This window comes from Corvus cornix, chromosome 7 (assembly GCF_000738735.6).
Source record: "Corvus cornix cornix isolate S_Up_H32 chromosome 7, ASM73873v5, whole genome shotgun sequence".
Classification (NCBI taxonomy): Eukaryota; Metazoa; Chordata; class Aves; order Passeriformes; family Corvidae; genus Corvus; species Corvus cornix.
Genome location: NC_046337.1, coordinates 26,402,511 through 26,420,512, shown reverse-complemented (window position 1 = coordinate 26,420,512; position 18,002 = coordinate 26,402,511). Strand labels below are relative to the sequence as shown.

Sequence of the window (18,002 nt, the reverse complement as noted above, 5' to 3'; positions counted from 1 at the left end):
CATAAAATTTGTGTTGCTGTCACCATGAGTTATTATGCTACTTTGCTCTCTCATTTTCCACCTTAGAATTTCAGAATGCACTATGAACACGTAAGATCTAGATAGTGCTTCATACACAAATTGCTTTTTTTCCCTTTTGAATGTCGATGGAAATACATTAGTGAAATTCTAAAATTATGGGAGAATCAAATTATTTTCACAATCTGAAACACTGCTATGTACACATCACTGACAATTATTAATCTTTATCTGTATATTATTATGCTCATGAATAGTCAAATTCTAATGTGTTTCTTAGGAGCTGATTTATTGGAAATAATAATAGCTTATTGAAAATGCATTGACTGGACTATAGGAATTAATGAGAGCAAAATAAAATACAATAGACCAGAAAACTCCTGGTTAGTATTCATTCTCCCTCCTGTCTTTGAAGTGAGTGAGAATTCACTGCAGGCAAAGAGTTGTGCAACAAAGTCCTGGTCACCTAGCTCACTTTGAAATTACTGGATGTAAATTCCATATTGAGCTAAATTTCATTGAAATCTTGAATTTTCCATTTGAAACAGTCTGTTGCTGAAAATGCCCAATATTGCAAGTGAGGTCTTCATGGTAGCACAGAGAAGGTAACTAGTTTGTTGGCCTTGGACATATTTTTTTCATTTGGGGATGCTCTTCTATGAATATATTTATCATGGTCTCAGGCCTGATATGGTTGATCTGCCTGATGCTCTGTGTCATTGTGGAAGTACCAATGCAGACAGGTACTGGTTTTCTTTTTATGTTGTGTACTGTTTTAGGCTTCATTTTACAGACTTGGTTTATCTAGGTATTTCTAATAAATTGTCATGCTTCCATTCATGAAAAGACAGGGATCCTCATTCATTTTTTCCTCAATTTTCCCACAGTGGATTTGATTGATGTTTCTATGATTCAGCACATCCTATCAAGTGAACAAAGCCAGATTTCTCTGAACATGCAGCAAATCTCTAGAATGCTGATGAAACTGTTCCAAAGAGCAAGATTAGAAAAACCAGGCCAGGTAGATCGAAGAGCTGCTGAATTCACATTGAGCCTGTTGGTTGCCATGTATGACAGGTGAGAAGAAGAGTAAGTGCAGATCCATGGTGAAGTACCATAGGGTCACAGAATGGTTTTTTGGATGGGACCTTAAAGATCATTTAGCTCCCACCCCAAGTACTGCTAGACTAAGTCTGTTTCTACCACTCTTACACCATTTCTGTGTGAAACTCTCCCATTTTGATTGGTTTTGCTTTGTAGAAAAACTGGGACTAGTTCAGCTGTAGGAATATGAGGCACAAAGCTGCATCAAAAAACCAGTGGTCAAATGTTTCCAAAACTATCTGGAAATCGAGACTTCTGCCAGTCCTTGCTGACTTTTTTTCTGAATAGCTTTACAGAGTAGCTCTTCTTCTGACTTCCAAGACATTTTGATACACTCCTGAAAAAGAATCCATATTTGCCTCTGGAGAACAGTACCCATGCACAGTTCAAGAATTTGCCAGTCACTTTTCATTATTAATTTTTCTCTAGCTTAAAAAGTTCATCTACCAATTATGAAACAAAATTGATGTTTCATAACCAAGCTGAGCAGCTTAGTGAATAGCAAATAGTTTCTGAAAATAATAAGGAAACAGCTCACAGAATGTGTTTTTCTTATGTATTGTTTGTGAATAATGAGTTAATTCACTAAAGGCAGGATTTGTTTGTGATTGTATCAAATTTAAAAGAGAAAGACCAAGTTCATTGTGCAAGTTATTTACCACAGGTGAAATTTATTCCCTTCTACATCAGAGCAAAGTTTTTTACTGAAAGTAAATGAGATGTAAGTGGTCTGCAGGACTTTCCCTTGAATCAATACTCATTACTAATATAATCGCTACTGCTTAAGGTCCCATTTTATCAAATTTTTTTGTACTTAGAAAAATCAATTAATGCTAAGAATAAATGGTGTATTAAGAAACAAAGCTAGAAATAGCAAGAGTATTTTGTAATTTGTGTGCACTGTAGGGAAATATTTTAGAAGAGTCTTCTTATCAGGACTCTTGATCTTTTAGTCTGTTTTCTTACGATGGTGTCATTTTGTTTTGCTGCAATTTCTTTTTTAAAAGAAATTTCACAAGTTTCTTAACATGTATATAAGATAGAAAAAGCTTCTTATAATTTTCATATCATGTCTTCTCTATAGAGGGCTATTCTCCACTAATAACACTGGAACGTATTTCATAGGAGGAGCACTTAGGAATTTTCCATGTTTGTGTGGTAGTTTACTTTATAAGCTTACGTGAACATCTTAAGGGAGTTTGAATGTATACTTTAGCTTTAGTCTTGGAGTTTTTTCTTTGAAATTTCTAGAAAAGCAACAATTTCCCATGCAGCTCATACTTTAGAGATTATATTGCAGCTTTACACAGTGTGGGTTTATCTAAAGACTCTTGAAGACAGTTGAAGCTTTGAAAAAGTAATATCTTAAATATAGATTTCCAGGATTTCCTGATTTTTGGTTTCCGATTCATGTCCGCATTGTCTTTACAAAAAAATAATTGTGTTTTTTGTTAGGTGCCTATGTCACAAAATTGGAGTCTAAATTAATCTCCATTATTTATTATCTAACAGTCAAAACTAAAGTCCTGCTCCTGCATATATCGTTTTGATTAAATTGAGTTTCAGTGAAATTAAATGTAATCAGCCCAAGAGAAGCTCGATGCAGATCTGGGGCCATAGTGGAGCTTCCTGATGATATATGCAAAACTCAGATTGCATCCTTTATTCGCTACTGTATTTGGGAAGGCTTTCCACAAAAAAGAGCAGAATCTTTTTAGGACATACATTGTACATGTAAAATTACATTTTACTTGGAATAAGAAGTCTTTGAAGGAGATGGTTTTTTGTTTTATGATTGCATGGTATCTTGGAACAGTTAACTCTGCAGTTATGTTCGGTGACAAAGGGTTTTAGACAAAATATCATTGAAATGTTACGTCAGTTATATTTATACATATAAAAGGGTACCTATTTTGAAGTTTTCTTCCTACATAGAAATATTCTGTTCTTTAGATGTTTCAGTTTTTATATTCTCAGTGAATGTAGTATAACTTATTTCATTTTCCTAGATCTGGAACAGGGTATGTCAAAACTAGATCTGCTGCAGCTGCCTTAATTTCCCTTTCAGGAGACACTCTACTGGCTAAATACAGAGGTGGGAAATGTATGATTTTATACACTGCCTGAAATATTGAACATTGAGGAAAATTTCTATTGTAATTTTTTTACCTTAAAAGGAAGTACAGCTCTACCATGCAAAAAGTAAATTATTTTGACTGCTTAGTTGTAGAGAAAGGCTGTAGGAGAATAATGCTTTTCAATCAATGTCTGTAGCTGTCTTTGCAATAAAGAGCCTCCAAAGAGGTCATAATAAAGCTTAAGATAAGGAGAGCTTCTATTTGCCTAGCAGAAAAGAACAGAAACCCCATAGTTTTAAATTAGCAATTCACGATTTAAATAGAGCACTTCTTGTATAAACATACTTAAATAATTTTCTTAATGTTGTGAGAATGAGTTCATTGCTTTCTTCCTTGCTTTCCTTCTCTTTCCCTCACCCTAGGGAGAAGTATGGTCACAGCAGTTGCTGAGAGCCTGTTAGGTACATAATAAAGTGTAGTATTTGGTAGACTGCAATTACCATAGCAGTTTGAAGATAGCTTGAAGACAATTCAGGCTCTGCTAGGATTCCAGCTTTTTTCTTGTTTTCAGCTTTCTTCCAGTTTTATGCTGTCCCTGATGGGAGGGCGACCTTGATTACCCGCAGTGCCCTGAGAAGCCTGCTAACAGACTTAAATCAGGTAATGTCGCTGCAGTGCTGTTACACAACGGATTTTGAAGGAGTGTACTAACCTAGGAGAAAAAAACTTCATGATTGATGACTGAAGTTAATAGGACACTGTGGACATAGGGAGCTACCATGCAAAGTAGTAAAAGAATCAAATTCTGTCCCTTTTCTCAAAATAACCACTTGCGTTAGTGAATGCCTCTGTGCATTCACGTTGCCTGAGCTTACAGGTCCTGGAAACAGCTGGATACAACTGTTCCTAAAGCAACCCCAAACTTCAGATGTCTGTACTCACTAGAATAACTTGAAGTTGCAGCAAGTTGCCTTAGCATACAAGTATTTCCAGCTGAACTGGTGCTGAAAATGGAGTCTGAAAACGACCTCTGAGATTCAAACTCAGTGTCCTTCACTATTATAGTGTGGAAACATAGTATGTTGATCTGTTACAGTAAGTGAGTTGGAAAGAAATAATTCTGACACACCCTGAACTATGAAACGGCACACTGATGGTATGAATATGAATGGCTTTTCTTCAGAACAGTGTGTAAAATGGCATTGCTATAGATACTTCATCATCTGTGTGCTGTCACCATCGTAGCAGAGCATGATGGGAACATCTGTTTTTTATTGAGGTGTTTCTGAGCCTTTCTTTTTGATGTAGATCCCAGCCATTGTGGGAGAAGGCTGCACTCGGTCTTGTGTGGAAATTGCGATTCATGACTGTTTCCATGGGGTGAGTGAAATTCTGATGTCCTGGGAGATTATTCTGAATGTTGCTGATTGATTAAAAACTTCAAGTGTATCACCACATAATATCCCCGAGTATCTGCTTTAAAGGAGCAGGGCTGATCATCAGTCTCACAGTATGGAACGATTTGTATCTGTAGAAAAGATGCTCAGTAAGATACTACTGAGGACTCTTGCATTTATTCCAAAACCTTTGGAACCCAGTAACATTTTACATGAATGGAAAATCTATGCTAGCAAAATCCAGTATCAGAGCTTTTATTAGGGTCTGTAGATGAGACACCAGTTTTTTTCAAGTGAATGTATGAACCTGAGACATGTATTTTTTCTAGGTTCTGAATGCAGCTATTGTTGAAGAAAAATTCCTGTCCTGGCTTAGATCGGAGCCTGCTGTTCTCCTGTGGCTCCCTACATGTTACAGATTATCAGCCACAGAAATGGTTTCTCACCAAGCTAGATGCAGAGTCTGCAAGATTTTTCCCATTACAGGCATCAGGTGTGTCAGTGGTCTTTAGCATCCACATAATTAGTTCTTACCATTGTTTGCATACCTTACGGGTTGTAACTGATGCACTAAGCAAGAAACTTTGGACGTAATCTAATTTAACCAGGAAAAGAGGGAAAGAGAGAATGCTGCAGTCTAGTGCTCAAGCCTTCATCCTACTTCTCTCTAGCTCACTAGCATAGGTGTGACTATGAAAACTTGCTGAAGGTAAACTGGCAGTCCAAAGGTAAAGCAAATTAAACCTCTGTATCTCAGTTCTTTTTCCTGTAACCAGTTGTATTAACTGGCTAGTTAAGTTTTCCATCTTAGCATCTTGGTCATCTAAGTAATGGAATAAAATGGCATAATGGTATAAAAAGAACACTCTCCGTTACCTTCTGACCAGAAAGCTCAGGAAAGCATTTTACTGTTACTGTATTTTCACTAACAGTAAGCTTGCAGGTTTAGTTTCTTGCATTTTTAGTTTTCTGCTTACAAATCCTATGTCAATATTACAGTTCCATGAGAGCAGCAGCAAATAGAGGTAAGCTGGTGCATAAGAAGCATATGAAGTTTTAACTGCATTCTCAAAAATTGGAAATGGTGCTAGAACAATGGTTTCTTCCATGGACTGCATTTCAATGCAGCAAATAAATAATATCAAAACCATTGGTGGGTTCAGAGAATAGTCCACAATCATTTGGACAAAATAACCTGAGTTCCGAGAATGCTGAGGAAAGTCATTACTCTAACAAAGATGTTTCTTTTCCAGAGCCCAGGGATCTGGACTTCCAGTAATCAAGGTTACTTACACCAAGTTCTTACTTGCGGGGAAGTAAATAAAGCCTTTTGTTTTCCCCCACAGGTATCGCTGTTTAAAGTGCCTCAATTTTGACCTTTGCCAAGCCTGCTTTTTCACTGGCCGTCTCTGCAAACCCCATAAGAGATCACATCCTGTTGTGGAACACTGTGTACAGGTAGAGTCTCATTGTACTGATTCATTTCTGTGTTGAGGTTCTTCACATAGACAAGTAAGCAGTAGATTCTTGAACTACATTCACTATAATTATGTGTGTATTAGCCATAATGGCCATGACATATTAGCATTAGTAGTCTGGGAACAGTGAGACAGGAAAAGAAATAAAGCAGGCTTCTAACTTTAGAATGAGTGGTTTTTTCTGAAATAACTGAATAGAGCTATGAAGTATCCCAGTGCAAGTCTTCTTCTTAAGGAGTTTTATGGCAAATGGGTGTGTATTTTACTGTATTCTGTGAGATATGGCAAGTTTTCTGTTAGCAGATAATCCTTAAGCCTGTGAAAAGTCCCCTCAGTGTCCCAATGCGCCTTCATCCCAATCCCAATGCAGACTCATTGAGAAATTAATTCATCCTAAAGTTGTACAAACTCCTGCATGAAATGTCTTTCTTTTTCTCTCTTTTCTGAATGTCTTCAGTTTTTCCACTTTATTGTAAGCTTTTCTGACTCATTTGTCTCTGTCAGTTAGGGATACAGGACAAAGAGGTAGCATGTGCCCAACTAAGATCACATACTTAGACTCCGTTACAGGGGCAACTTGTGCTATCATCACACTAGTGGCAAAGTACAACACTGGGAATTTGTGTTTGGAAGATCAGCTTCTCCTTTGAGCAGGAGATTCCAGATCTTGTACACAGCAGCAGATGGGGTTTTTGTGGCTCTGTATAACAGTATCCTTCTGTTCCAGTAAGTGAGCTGAACAGCACTTAAGGAAGGTCCACTAAGCTGTACTTCCTGGTCTCCTTCTCAATCCTCTGCAGTTAATGTGAAAGATACCTGGGTAGTCAGTGTCTACACTAAAATTAAAGACTGTTAGACTGCTCCTGTAGTCACCCTTTGTCTGGGGTAGCATTAAACTGTTGTTACTTCATTGCTCCCTTTCTGAAAACAAAACCCTATTGCTAACGCTGTGAGAAATTATATCTGGATGCTCAGTATCTGCATTAAAAATAATAGTTCAGTCCCCCAAATATTGTTCTTCATATTCCATCTGTGAGAAAGTAGCAGAATCAGATGTTAACTAATCTCCTCATGTAGAGATTTCTAAGTAGAGACATTAAAATTAATGTGAATGGAGAGTGAATGGGAGTGTGTGTTTGTGGGAGCACCAGAAGGAAGGGCAAGAGAGATAAAGCAAGGCAGGAGATGTTACAGCCTGGATTGCAGCCATCTTGTTGCTGCAGTATTGCAATTGAATCACTGAACTTCGGCTTCCTTTGTGAAACCCTAGTCTAACACTAACCCTGTAAATATTACTTTATAAACCAAATATTGCAATACAGTCCAAAATCTATACCAAAATTTAAAAGATAAGCTACTCACTATGACAGATAGGATTTTTGTATCTGTTGTGTGGGACATAAAGTAATCAGCAGTAAGTTGCTATCCCCATACCTTCCACTCTTAGCAGATGCTGTCCTTGTCTGGGTAAGTTTTCACACTGCCTTTGTCAGGGATTGAGCTGCTGAGTGGGGGTTTGAGATATCTGCACTGTTTTTCCTTACCGTGCTGACACCTTGTGGTAATGTTACTACCACGTTGAGAAGCCCTAGGAGGGATGTGGTGTGTTTTCTTTGTGTTTTCCTGCTCAGTCTGTCAGGGCTCACCCCATGTTCTGCAGCAGTCACCTCCTGGACCAGAATTGTTTTATGTCATCCAATAATACAGCTACTGAGTTTAGTTGTTGTACATGAGCCTGACACTCCTGTGATAAATGGATGTGTATTTTACTATATTCTGTGAGAGGAGGATGTGAGCCATGGAAGACTATATCTACTAATGCTTTATACAAGTATAAAAGTATTTCTTCCTTAGATATTAGTCAGCAGAATTATTGTTGTGACTGTGAGCTTAATCATTGTAACTACCAAAATCCTGTGTCAGGCATTTCCAGGCTGCCTGACTTTTGTCCAGGCAGTGTTTTTCCTAAAGGAATTGGATCTGCTCTTGCCTGTGGTCCTGCATCACCACCCGCCTCAGCTCCTCTTCCAGGGCTCAGATAGCAGCCATGAGCCTCGTCAGATGGTGAAAAGGTGGACCTTTGCTTTCTGCCTTTGCCTTGGACTGTGTCTGTTTCTGGGCAGTACCTGTTTGAAAATTCCCTTTCTTCTTTATTATCCCTCATTCCAACAGATGTCAGCAAAGGCGAATGCAAAGCACTTTCTCCGCACCATCAGAAACAACCTGTTTCAAGAGCGCTGCAGAAGAAAGGAGGCTCAGAGAAGGACAACTCTGGAATCAGTGGAGGAGAGGCACTTCCTTTCTCACAAAAAGACTTTGTGAGTTTCAGTTTCAGATGAATTTATAATCTCTGAATGTCAGGCTGTGGAATATTGCTTGTTTGTGTCCTTTGAGTAAGGGGTTTTGTTATGACAGATACCATTGGTTTTTCATTATTTTTCCCCTATTAAAAGGGGAAAAAATAACTGAGAAGTTGCTGCACATTGTTCTGTAGCTTAACCATGCTGACAACCTAATGATCAGTTGTCTTATAAAATACAACCTGCTTGTGTCTTACTTCCCTACTTCCTTATGTTGTCTCTTTCACTCCATTCCATTTCTTATACTCAGTCTAGGGTCAAGCATTGCAAGTATTTACTACCTTTCACAACTGCATGGGTTTTTAAGCACCTCCTCTGTGACAAATCCATTGGAAATTAACTGTGAATACTTTCCACATGTGACCCACAGTGCATTCACTGACAGGCATTCTACTCAAGTCCCACTAAATTGGACGCCTCTGGAACTACTCACAATAGCAAGCAACTGATCTCACCATTCCTCTTCTTTCAGACCAGTTGTTTCATGTCCTTTGGTTAATATTTAAAGTTATTACTGTATTTCTACTGATCACAGTGTTAAATAATGAGCATTGGAGGTTATGTTGAGATTTTTCCCAATAGTTTCTCCCTCCTTGCTATGAGATTTTGGTTGATACTTAGGTGTAGAAACTGAAGGGAATGATCATAGGAGATTAGCACTACAAACATACAAAGGGTGAGATTCCTTCCTAGTTGTATAAAGATCTAGCAAATGTCTTGCATCTGACACATTTTCTCCAAATGAGGCTTCAGTGAGACTGAAATAGGGAAAAAATGGTCAGTCCTCTCTAAAATAATTAATTTCATCTTTATGTGAAGGAGGAGAAAAATCTGTTTATAAAACTGGATTGTGCTACTCTGGTAGGTTTGCAGTTAGAAAACAGTTTTTTGTATACTATAAGACCAATGGATGATAGTTACAGTGATCCTCATAGAGAATATTATTTGTTTGAGAATATTATATGTTTGTTTTTTAGAATGTGGTGAAATGAAAAACATCTTTCATTGCTAATATTTCCTCTCTTGTATTCAGCAACAAAACAATATTTAATCATTTTGAATGTAATTCAATCTTTCTGGAAGAAATCAAGATTTCTCTTTAATTCTGTGGGGGTTTGCTTATCTACTTTTTGCGTAGCAATGAGACAAAGAAGAATTTGAGGTTGCTGTTACAGGTGTCACTGTGGGGCTGATAAATATCTAGGCTTTTCCTAGCATCGAATGGACTAAACAGCAGCATACTTTGCTATTTTTTGTACTTGAATTTCCTATATATATTATTATATATATATATATTAAATATATTCCTTGAATATATTTAACTTTTGGCTATAGGAAGCAAAAAAGAGAAGCAGCAAATTGCAGAGACTAAATGGGTGGAAAGAAGAACCTGTTGCTGAGATTCTGTTGGGGGAGTGGAATTTGTTTTCAGGAATTTAATTCTTTCAACCAAAATATGCCAGCAGGCATAGGTAAACTTTATGTCTTGCTTAGTCAATAGCACATCTGTCTGTCTATTTACACTGCATTAGCTTTATTTGGCTCTTCCTGGCTAGCAAAACCATGTGAGTCCTGATCCTTTCCCTACTCATTATTTCTCTGTTGGTATGCAGTCCTCCTGTGGAATTCAGTGCTTCATCACTACCTGGTCCTGAAAATGTGTCTTTCCCAATGGACAGTTCTGTCCCAGAGTCACCCAGGTTCACACCTGAAAACAGGACTGTAATGCAGAGGAGTGACAATAACAACAAGACACCAGAGCAAGGCAAGACAATAGCACAGGTGAGCAAAACGTGAAGCAATAATAGTGCTAAAGCTGTGAAGAAGACCTAGCAAGTTAATTATCTAATTGCCTTCTAATTCCAATGAAAATGTAATGGGCAGCTTCATCTTTCTGTTAATTCCTCACTTTTGGAAAAAAATGTGGAATCTGAACACTTAGTGAAGTTTGAACTTGGTATCTTCCCAAGATTATTAACTAACTCCTTGACTTCCATGACCTTCAGAAGCACCTGTAAGAATATTTGCTTTGGGGTTTTTTGAGTTGTTGTAGAGTACCATGTTAAAGTCTAGATGAGTCTGGAGTCCTCTCACTGTTCTGACAGTAAAAAAGGCCATCATGTCTTCCTACTGCAAGCAAATGTCAAAGAAGAATGCCTGAATTCTTATTAGGCTCAGGCCATTTTTGTTACCATGGAAATAGCAAGAGGACAGAATGGGTGCTCTTAGGATAAACCCAGAGCAGTGTCCACTCCAGCTAAAATAGCTAATGCACAAAAGGTCTCTATTAATCCATTCCCAGGTTCCCTCCATAGAAACAATGCTAAAAGAGTGGGTAGGACAGTGTAGCTAAGAATAGTACATAGCAATTTTTTGTTTCTATATTTTTTGAGAGATTGGTAGCTCTGCATTTATTCAGAATATAGGAACACTGGTTGTGTTCAAACCAGTTTGTGTCATCCACTCATCTTGTTCTTCCCAGGAGCCAAGGGATGCAGTAACAGAGAGCTGGCCCCTGTGTGTCAGGTCACTCCTTTGGCTGCTACTCCTGTGCTGGCCTTTGGAAGACCTGTCTTTTAGAACTCCGTTGCTCAGCTCAAGATATAGTGCCAGCCAGCAGATATCTGCAGGAGAAGTTGTGGGCAGACATTGCTTAAACATAGAATTTTGACTGTTGGCGTTTGTCATTTTAGAAAACAGCAGGACAGGACTTGCATCCCCGTGCTGGGATTCTTTCAGGTGCATTGCTCTCCTGTTTGTTTTCTCTCTGGGCTGAGAATTCCTTTTGAGCAGTTTTATACTGATTTCCAAGATCTTATAGTGCAGATTATTTCCACTTTGATTCAAAAGATGTGGACAGTAAGTCTAATGCTTGCTTTTAATAGAATCCATGAACATGGAGGTCCTGGGTGATCCAGCTCTTAGTCTCATGATTTCCTGGTGGCCCTTGTTCCTGCCCAATTTATATCATGTCTCAAAAGTAGCTTAGCTGGAAAGTGTTTGTCTCCCTGACTTCTGGCTCCTGTTCCCTGCATGGTCCAGAGAATGCTACTTCCATCTAAGTCCAGGAGTTTCTCTTCTCTCTTCTACATACAGTCTCTCTCTCCATCTCCTTGTCTCAAAGCAGTTGTGGGACTTGGGAGAGATTATACCCAGATCAGAATATTCCATTTTATAGAAATTTTTAAGGGTATGGATTTGTTCTAATTTCAAACAAATTCTCATACACTTAAATTTGTCATAGAGCAAAGAATTTGTTCTATAGAATAAATTTTCCAGCCATTAGAAATACTTTAATGCATCTGTTGATTGTAATACGTTAGATTTAAAAAGCTAACTAGTAAATCTGTAAAACACACAAAATCCAAAATTTGCCTTGCACTCTTATAGTAAAACTTGCATATAAAAATGGTATTGCTGATAAAGTTATGGACACATACTTCTTTTTGTTTTAGGCAATAGTCTCTTTTGAAGCAGATGTGTTAAAAATGCACGAATCCATTAAAAGCATTCAGAGTGACAGCAGGTAGGTAAATGCAGTAGTACACTGACCGAAGACTGGTGGGCAGTGCTGTGCCAGCTGGAGGGCTAGAAGACAGATGATTTTTCCATACTTTGGAGATTTTGAGATTTAAGAAAGATCCTATCAAATGAGGATGAATAGTGAAAATTCAGCAACAAGAATTTTTTGATGGAGATCACTGAAAAAACAATGGCAAAGCAAAACATTTTGGTTTGCATTCATCAGCATTTCTGCAACTGCTAGTATATATTTCTAAAAGTAATTTTTAGGCAAAAAGATGTTCATCCACATAAAAATGTCAGAATAGCATACTTTTTCAAATTTTTCTCTGAATAAGGCTTAATGAAAACAGATTTCATAATTTGCATGAAGCTTTTAAATCAAAGTAGGATTTCTTCCTAAAAAATATGCTGTACATTGAATAGAAATTAATAGGCTGAATACAATAACTATTGGTATAAAATCCGTAAGAGTTTATCACAGAAGTTCCTTCTGATATTCAAACCTTCGACACTGTAAAATGTTAATTCCTAAATTAAAAATTTCTTGGGAGGCTTGTTTGCTTGGGTGGCATGACGGGGAGAAAGTTGGTGTATGAGCAACGATGCTTACCTCTTACTTGCATTTTTGCCTTCCACTCCTTCATTTTTGTAGTTGTATATAAATGTGCTCTCTAGATAACCATGCCTATGACCACTGAAACTGATGGAATTACAGCAAAATGTAGAATTCGATCCTGAATCTACTCTCTTTATTTCCTTCAGTATGTTTAGTTCCCTCTGTTCCTGTTCTGTTTCATTCTAAGTACAATTGCTGCTCCAAATTCACACTAGGGCACTCCAAGATTAGAGCTAAACAACTGCAGTTTCATTTTAAGTCTGTTTTCACTTAGAGAGATATGGCAAAGATCTTCAGTTTTCATTTAGATTAGCAATCCTTGAGAGGATATTTGGGATGCCTGCTCCTATAATGCTGCATCACCCTCTGACCCAGAGCTTATCATAGTACTGGCTGAATGAATCACATTACTCATGGGAAACTCTTTATTCTTGTTTGTGGACCAACTTCCAGCATTCACATGTCTGTTCACAGAACTGGGCTCTGAGTTGAAGGAAGACAGCATTTTACAGTGAGGAGCCCTTAAATGTTCTTATAATGGACCACTGTAGTATTAATTTGAATTTTAGATGGTCTGACTTGCTGTCCCATTCAGACAAATCTTGCATAATTCAAGTGAAACTGATGGGGCTCTTGTCTGTAAGCCAAAGCATAACCAAAAGAAAGTGAATCAGATGAACTTCTGAATGTAACTAAGCAAGGCAGATAACTATTTCACATCTGTGATGTGAAGCAGTTGGGTTTATTATTGTAGTGTTAACAAACTTTACTGTCTCTACCTCAGCCATGAGGAAAGCAAAACTATTTTTACCCTGACTTCTTAGAGAAATCACAACTAGAACAGAATTATGGGTGGTATTTTTGTTATGCTATGCTCTGAGTAGGTAATTTCTAAATCTCTGTGTGCACGGGAGGGTGGTACTTCTAATTGCAAAAATCGCAGTGTTTTTTCAAGGACAAGTGGCCTGTGCAGAAGCTATTGGTATAATCAAAGACACTGCAGAGAATACCACGAGCAAGAAAAAACTCTATCAAAGGGGTAGAAGCTACTTTTACTTCATTGTTGCCCAGGCATGTAATGGGAATCTTTTGCAGGTCAGGGATTCGCTGTAAGTAGTTTGCTTCTATACAAAGGGACTGCTATTGTCTCTCCTGTTGCAGCCACCTTTGTGGGAAAGGTAAAACCCCAGGATGCAAGGTTCAGTCCTGGCCGTAGTTCCACTCAGCTCTCATTTTTCCTCATCTAGAACACTCATATTTTTGCTAACTCCATGGATACAGTCAAGCTCCTGAAATATTGGCCTCTAATCCCAAAGCTGACAAAAACTTCCTGAACTAGTAGAGGGATAAAGGTTGTGCTAGAGCGTTTGCTTGTTTCTGTGACTGCGTATATTTGTGTATGTGTGGCCAAGCAAAAATCCCACCCTCCTGTATCTCTGGTAGGTACATGAAGAAGCAGTTCAAAAAATGGAAGGACAAAATGCAATTTCTTCATAACTGCCAGGAAGAAAAAAGCTGCAAAATAGAGGCAAAACTCCAAAGACTGAGAATAAGCCATGAAAACCTGCAAATGATGCTGCAGCACATGAAGGAAGAAGTAAAGGTATAGTGATAGGTATATCAAGAATCATCACAGCTACGAGCCATTATTGAATACTAACAACTGCTTTTCCCGCAGAACAGCACTCTTAATACTATTTCATGCACCTTTCACTGTATTTGCAGTCATCTTAGGCTCTTCTCTTCAGAGAAAGCATATAAGGTCTTTGCAGTAGGGATTTTCTTGTCATTCTGTGTGTATCTGGCATTAGCACAGATATCCATGTTAGGATGTTTAAATACTACTGCAGTGAAAATAATGAATATTCCAATAAGAATGAGAAAATGGTGTCCAACAGAAGTGTTAGATACTTCATTGCTGTCTGTTCTTCAGAGAAGAGTCAAAGTGCTGGCACTGAATAAATAAAATGTCATTTCTAATTTCTGTCTTTTATTGGGATGTAATACAGACATCTTATAGAAAATATTTTGTCTCTTTTCAATTGTAGTGATTCTTATCATCACAATTATTTCTGAGATTCTTGAAAGGCCCTTATTTCACAGAAAATGCATACGTATTTTCCCCCTGCAGCATTTTTGTAGTACTTTCTGCAATGCTGTTTTAGTACTACTGGCTAACTGAAATATCAATTATTTTCGCAGTGTATTTTCTGTGTTTTGTCTATTGTAGACAGTGTTGCAGTCATCAGAGAATCCTTTTGCACAGTGTCATAATACAATGCCAAGAAATCCACATGTTCTGCTGGAAAGGAGAATGCAGGGTGAATTAAATCCTGCCCAGATAAGACCCACTTCCAGAACACATGCAGAATGGAATTCTTTGAATCCCCCAAACCCTGTAAATAGAATGCAGCTTTTACAGGCACCTGAGGTTTCCACTGCAGTTGACTTTATGTTCTCAGATGACCCACTGGAGTCAGTGTCCCTGCGGAGTGACAAACACTTTATGGGACAGCAAAAAAAAGCAAAAGAGAAACAAACATATCTGCCTAAACTGACAGAAGACTCTCTCAGTGGAATGAGGAATACAGTTCTTATTCCCACTGCAATGCAGATACTACCTGATGAGAAGGAAGTCAGAGAGGAAGTGGAACTGCTAATGATAAAGCTGAAGGATACGTTGTCTCTCCAAACCCGACCAGGTATAAGTTCTCCAGTCATCTTGACACTGTCTTCTTACCTTCATCCAGTTTACTCCATAATATTGTTCATTATCATGTAACCCTCAGAGAAACTCAGAATCTTGCTTTAGCCTTTGTAGTATTATTCTATATGGTAAGGTAGAGCATATTCCAGATATAGCCCCTAATGCTGGACTGATTTGGAACTGGATGAGTCAAAGCTCCTAAAAGGAAATCAGTCTTGGCAGTCAATTAAGGAGTGAACTTGAACTGGTGAGGGCACAGAAGGTCTTTGCTCTTGCCACTTCTGTGACACTGTAACTATAACTCTAATCCTAGGAGACTTCCAGCAGTACAAAATCCCTCTGTAATCAATGGTCTTACACAGCAGAGCTTCGTTCAACACTCAGGATGCCTCACTTTTGATAACGAGGATGTAATAAGGAATATGACAGAAAAAGCTGGTGTTTCTACAGAGTTATCTTAGAGATTTATAAAGAGTTTTCTTGTGCTCTGGAAGCATCCAAAAGCTTGGAAAGACTTAAAATCTGTTCTACTTTTCAGCCCAACAAACTGCTTTGCACCAGGAGTTCTTCTCTACAGCTGAGCATGTTTGCAGGTCCTTTTCTGACCTCATCAACCAAGTAATTTCACCAGCTTGTAAATGACAGAAACTACCATTCACCTTACAACTTCACTGAACTACTTAAGGTAATTGATGCCATGTCTCTTAAAAGAGACTCTTTAAAGTGTCTCGGATGCTGCCTTGTAATAACACAGCATGACAGATTTCTGCATTTACTGACTTCACCAGGAACATTTTGGAGAGCTGTGTCCCTTTTCTGTTGGTGGTTTCCAGCTCCTGTGCTGTGGATTCCTCAGCAGTGCAAACAATTGCTCATTTCTCTCTCTTTAGCTGTTGATATGCCATGGTCAAGTTACTTCCTTGGAATGGTGTATTTCTTGTTGATGCCAGCAACAAGGAAAACTTTTTTCCCTGTAATGTACAGAAGGATTTTGAAGATCTGAGAAATGGAAATTATTCAGTACCACTTCAGAGAGAAAAAAAATATAGAGTCAGTTACTTACTATCACTGTTTTGCAGGAGGTGCATAAAAATAGTAAATAAATATATTTGTATATCCTCAAAACCAGTTATGGTTCAAGAAAATTTGCATACTTTTAAGGATTTTAGTTATGTCACAGAAACTATACCAGCTTTCCAAGAAAGAAAATACTCCTAGTTTTTACAGAATTTTTTCTGTGATTACAAAGAAAATAAATTTCACTCCGGTGAACATAAAATATTTTTGGAAGCTCTGGGAGCAAAGCTAGGTAAATTATATATTCTGAAGCTTTTTTTCATATATAATCAAGCAGTGTTTAGGATGATGTGATTGAAAAGGCTAGTGAAAAGCACAGGGCTTAAGAAAAACTGCTCAGCAGAACTCCACATAGATTTTCCACATGGATTTTCCTTCTGTTGTATTTTTCAGGAGTTATAATCATCAAGATAAAGGGACTGCCTGACTCATTAAAGAGGCTAGAAGTCTTGTTTTCTGTTGGTAGCACCACAGCCATCTTCTTGAAAGACCTTACACTGTTGCAGTGAGATTAATGAATATTCCTGGTTCTTTCTGCTAGTTTTGGTCAAAGGAGGCCTGAATTACACTTACTGCAAACACACAAGAATTTACAGCAAGAAGTAATGGTATGCTACTGGAAGCTAACAAGTGGTTTGTCTCTAGCAAAGGAACTGTAAAGAGGGTGAAAATTAAAGAAAAGAAACTTATTGAGGGAGGAGATCATTGGAAAGTGGGTATACCCATATAATAACATAAATAAATATACTGTGAGATAGAAGCTTAGTAGCTTTTGCAATATGCCAGTGCCAAGAGACACACACAACAATCCAAGAAACTTAACTGTTGATTATGGGAAGATACCTGTCAGCTTCTGATGAGGATTTAAATCTCCTTTTAGTGCCTGCATCTGAATTAAACTTGGTTGGAAACAGTAGCAACTGACAACTGCTGGTTTGGTCTGAAGCAACGTTGAACAGACCAGGAGTACAAACTCTTACAAATAGATATTCCTGAACTACCATGAACTCTTCTTTCATGGCAGTATGTAAAGACTCAAAGAAGTGTTTTCCATGCTAAGAAGCAGTTGTTTAGCTCCCAGATCCCTGTAAGATGAAAGGGACAAAATCACAAGGTCTTTATTTTGTTGTTATTCAGTTCAGCTGACAGTGAAGGAACTTCAGTCAGACATGTTCATCCCATCCTTCTTCTGACATGCTCTGACTGAGAAACAGTAAGCCAGGAATGGTATCTGCAAAAACAGTCTTAGCTCACTCAAAGATCTGCCATGAAGTTTATAAGAAAGAGTGGTAGGATGCAATATCCTGTCTTTAAACACAGTGACATTTTTAAATGTTCCTGTATAGCAGATCTACTTTAATCTCCTACTCAGAGCCCTTGTTTGGTTTTTTTTTTTAATATAGCCATTCTTTCATCACTTCACTCTGTCACTTGCAGGGTTACATGCAGTTATTTGCATCCCCTTTTTTATTTCAGCACAGTTAATAACACAGATTGTCTCTTTACATCAGCAATTTCCAAGTGTTCTCCATAGTGTGATCTATTCTAGAGTTTCATCTGCTTTGTCAGTCTTGCCCATTGCCTCAAAAGCTGAATTTTGCTACAGCCTATTAATTAAGACGCTTACTGAAGCAGAGAAGTA

The 18,002-nt window shown here is 38.0% G+C and overlaps 1 protein-coding gene across 10 annotated transcripts in view; it reads left to right on the top strand.

The window, feature by feature from the left end:
• The window catches only part of DYTN (dystrotelin), a 77,164-nt gene that overhangs the window by 3,924 nt on the left and 55,238 nt on the right, over positions 1-18,002 (top strand). For 4 of the 10 annotated variants that reach the window (XM_010406655.4, XM_010406651.4, XM_019290254.3 and 1 more), the window contains 13 exons: positions 906-1,095; positions 3,132-3,217; positions 3,772-3,860; positions 4,509-4,580; positions 4,927-5,090; positions 5,944-6,055; positions 8,248-8,393; positions 10,049-10,217; positions 11,891-11,961; positions 14,020-14,179; positions 14,807-15,278; positions 15,822-15,968; positions 16,754-17,276. In XM_010406655.4, coding sequence (XP_010404957.1) covers positions 906-1,095; positions 3,132-3,217; positions 3,772-3,860; positions 4,509-4,580; positions 4,927-5,090; positions 5,944-6,055; positions 8,248-8,393; positions 10,049-10,217; positions 11,891-11,961; positions 14,020-14,179; positions 14,807-15,278; positions 15,822-15,925 — 1,835 coding nt within the window. In that variant the 3' untranslated portion in view covers positions 15,926-15,968; positions 16,754-17,276. Of the gene's footprint in view, positions 1-566; positions 624-905; positions 1,096-3,131; positions 3,218-3,771; positions 3,861-4,508; positions 4,581-4,926; positions 5,091-5,943; positions 6,056-8,247; positions 8,394-10,048; positions 10,218-11,890; positions 11,962-14,019; positions 14,180-14,806; positions 15,279-15,821; positions 15,969-16,753; positions 17,277-18,002 lie in introns of those variants that run through there. The other 6 variants (XM_019290257.3, XM_019290256.3, XM_019290255.3 and 3 more) reach the window with 4 other exon arrangements.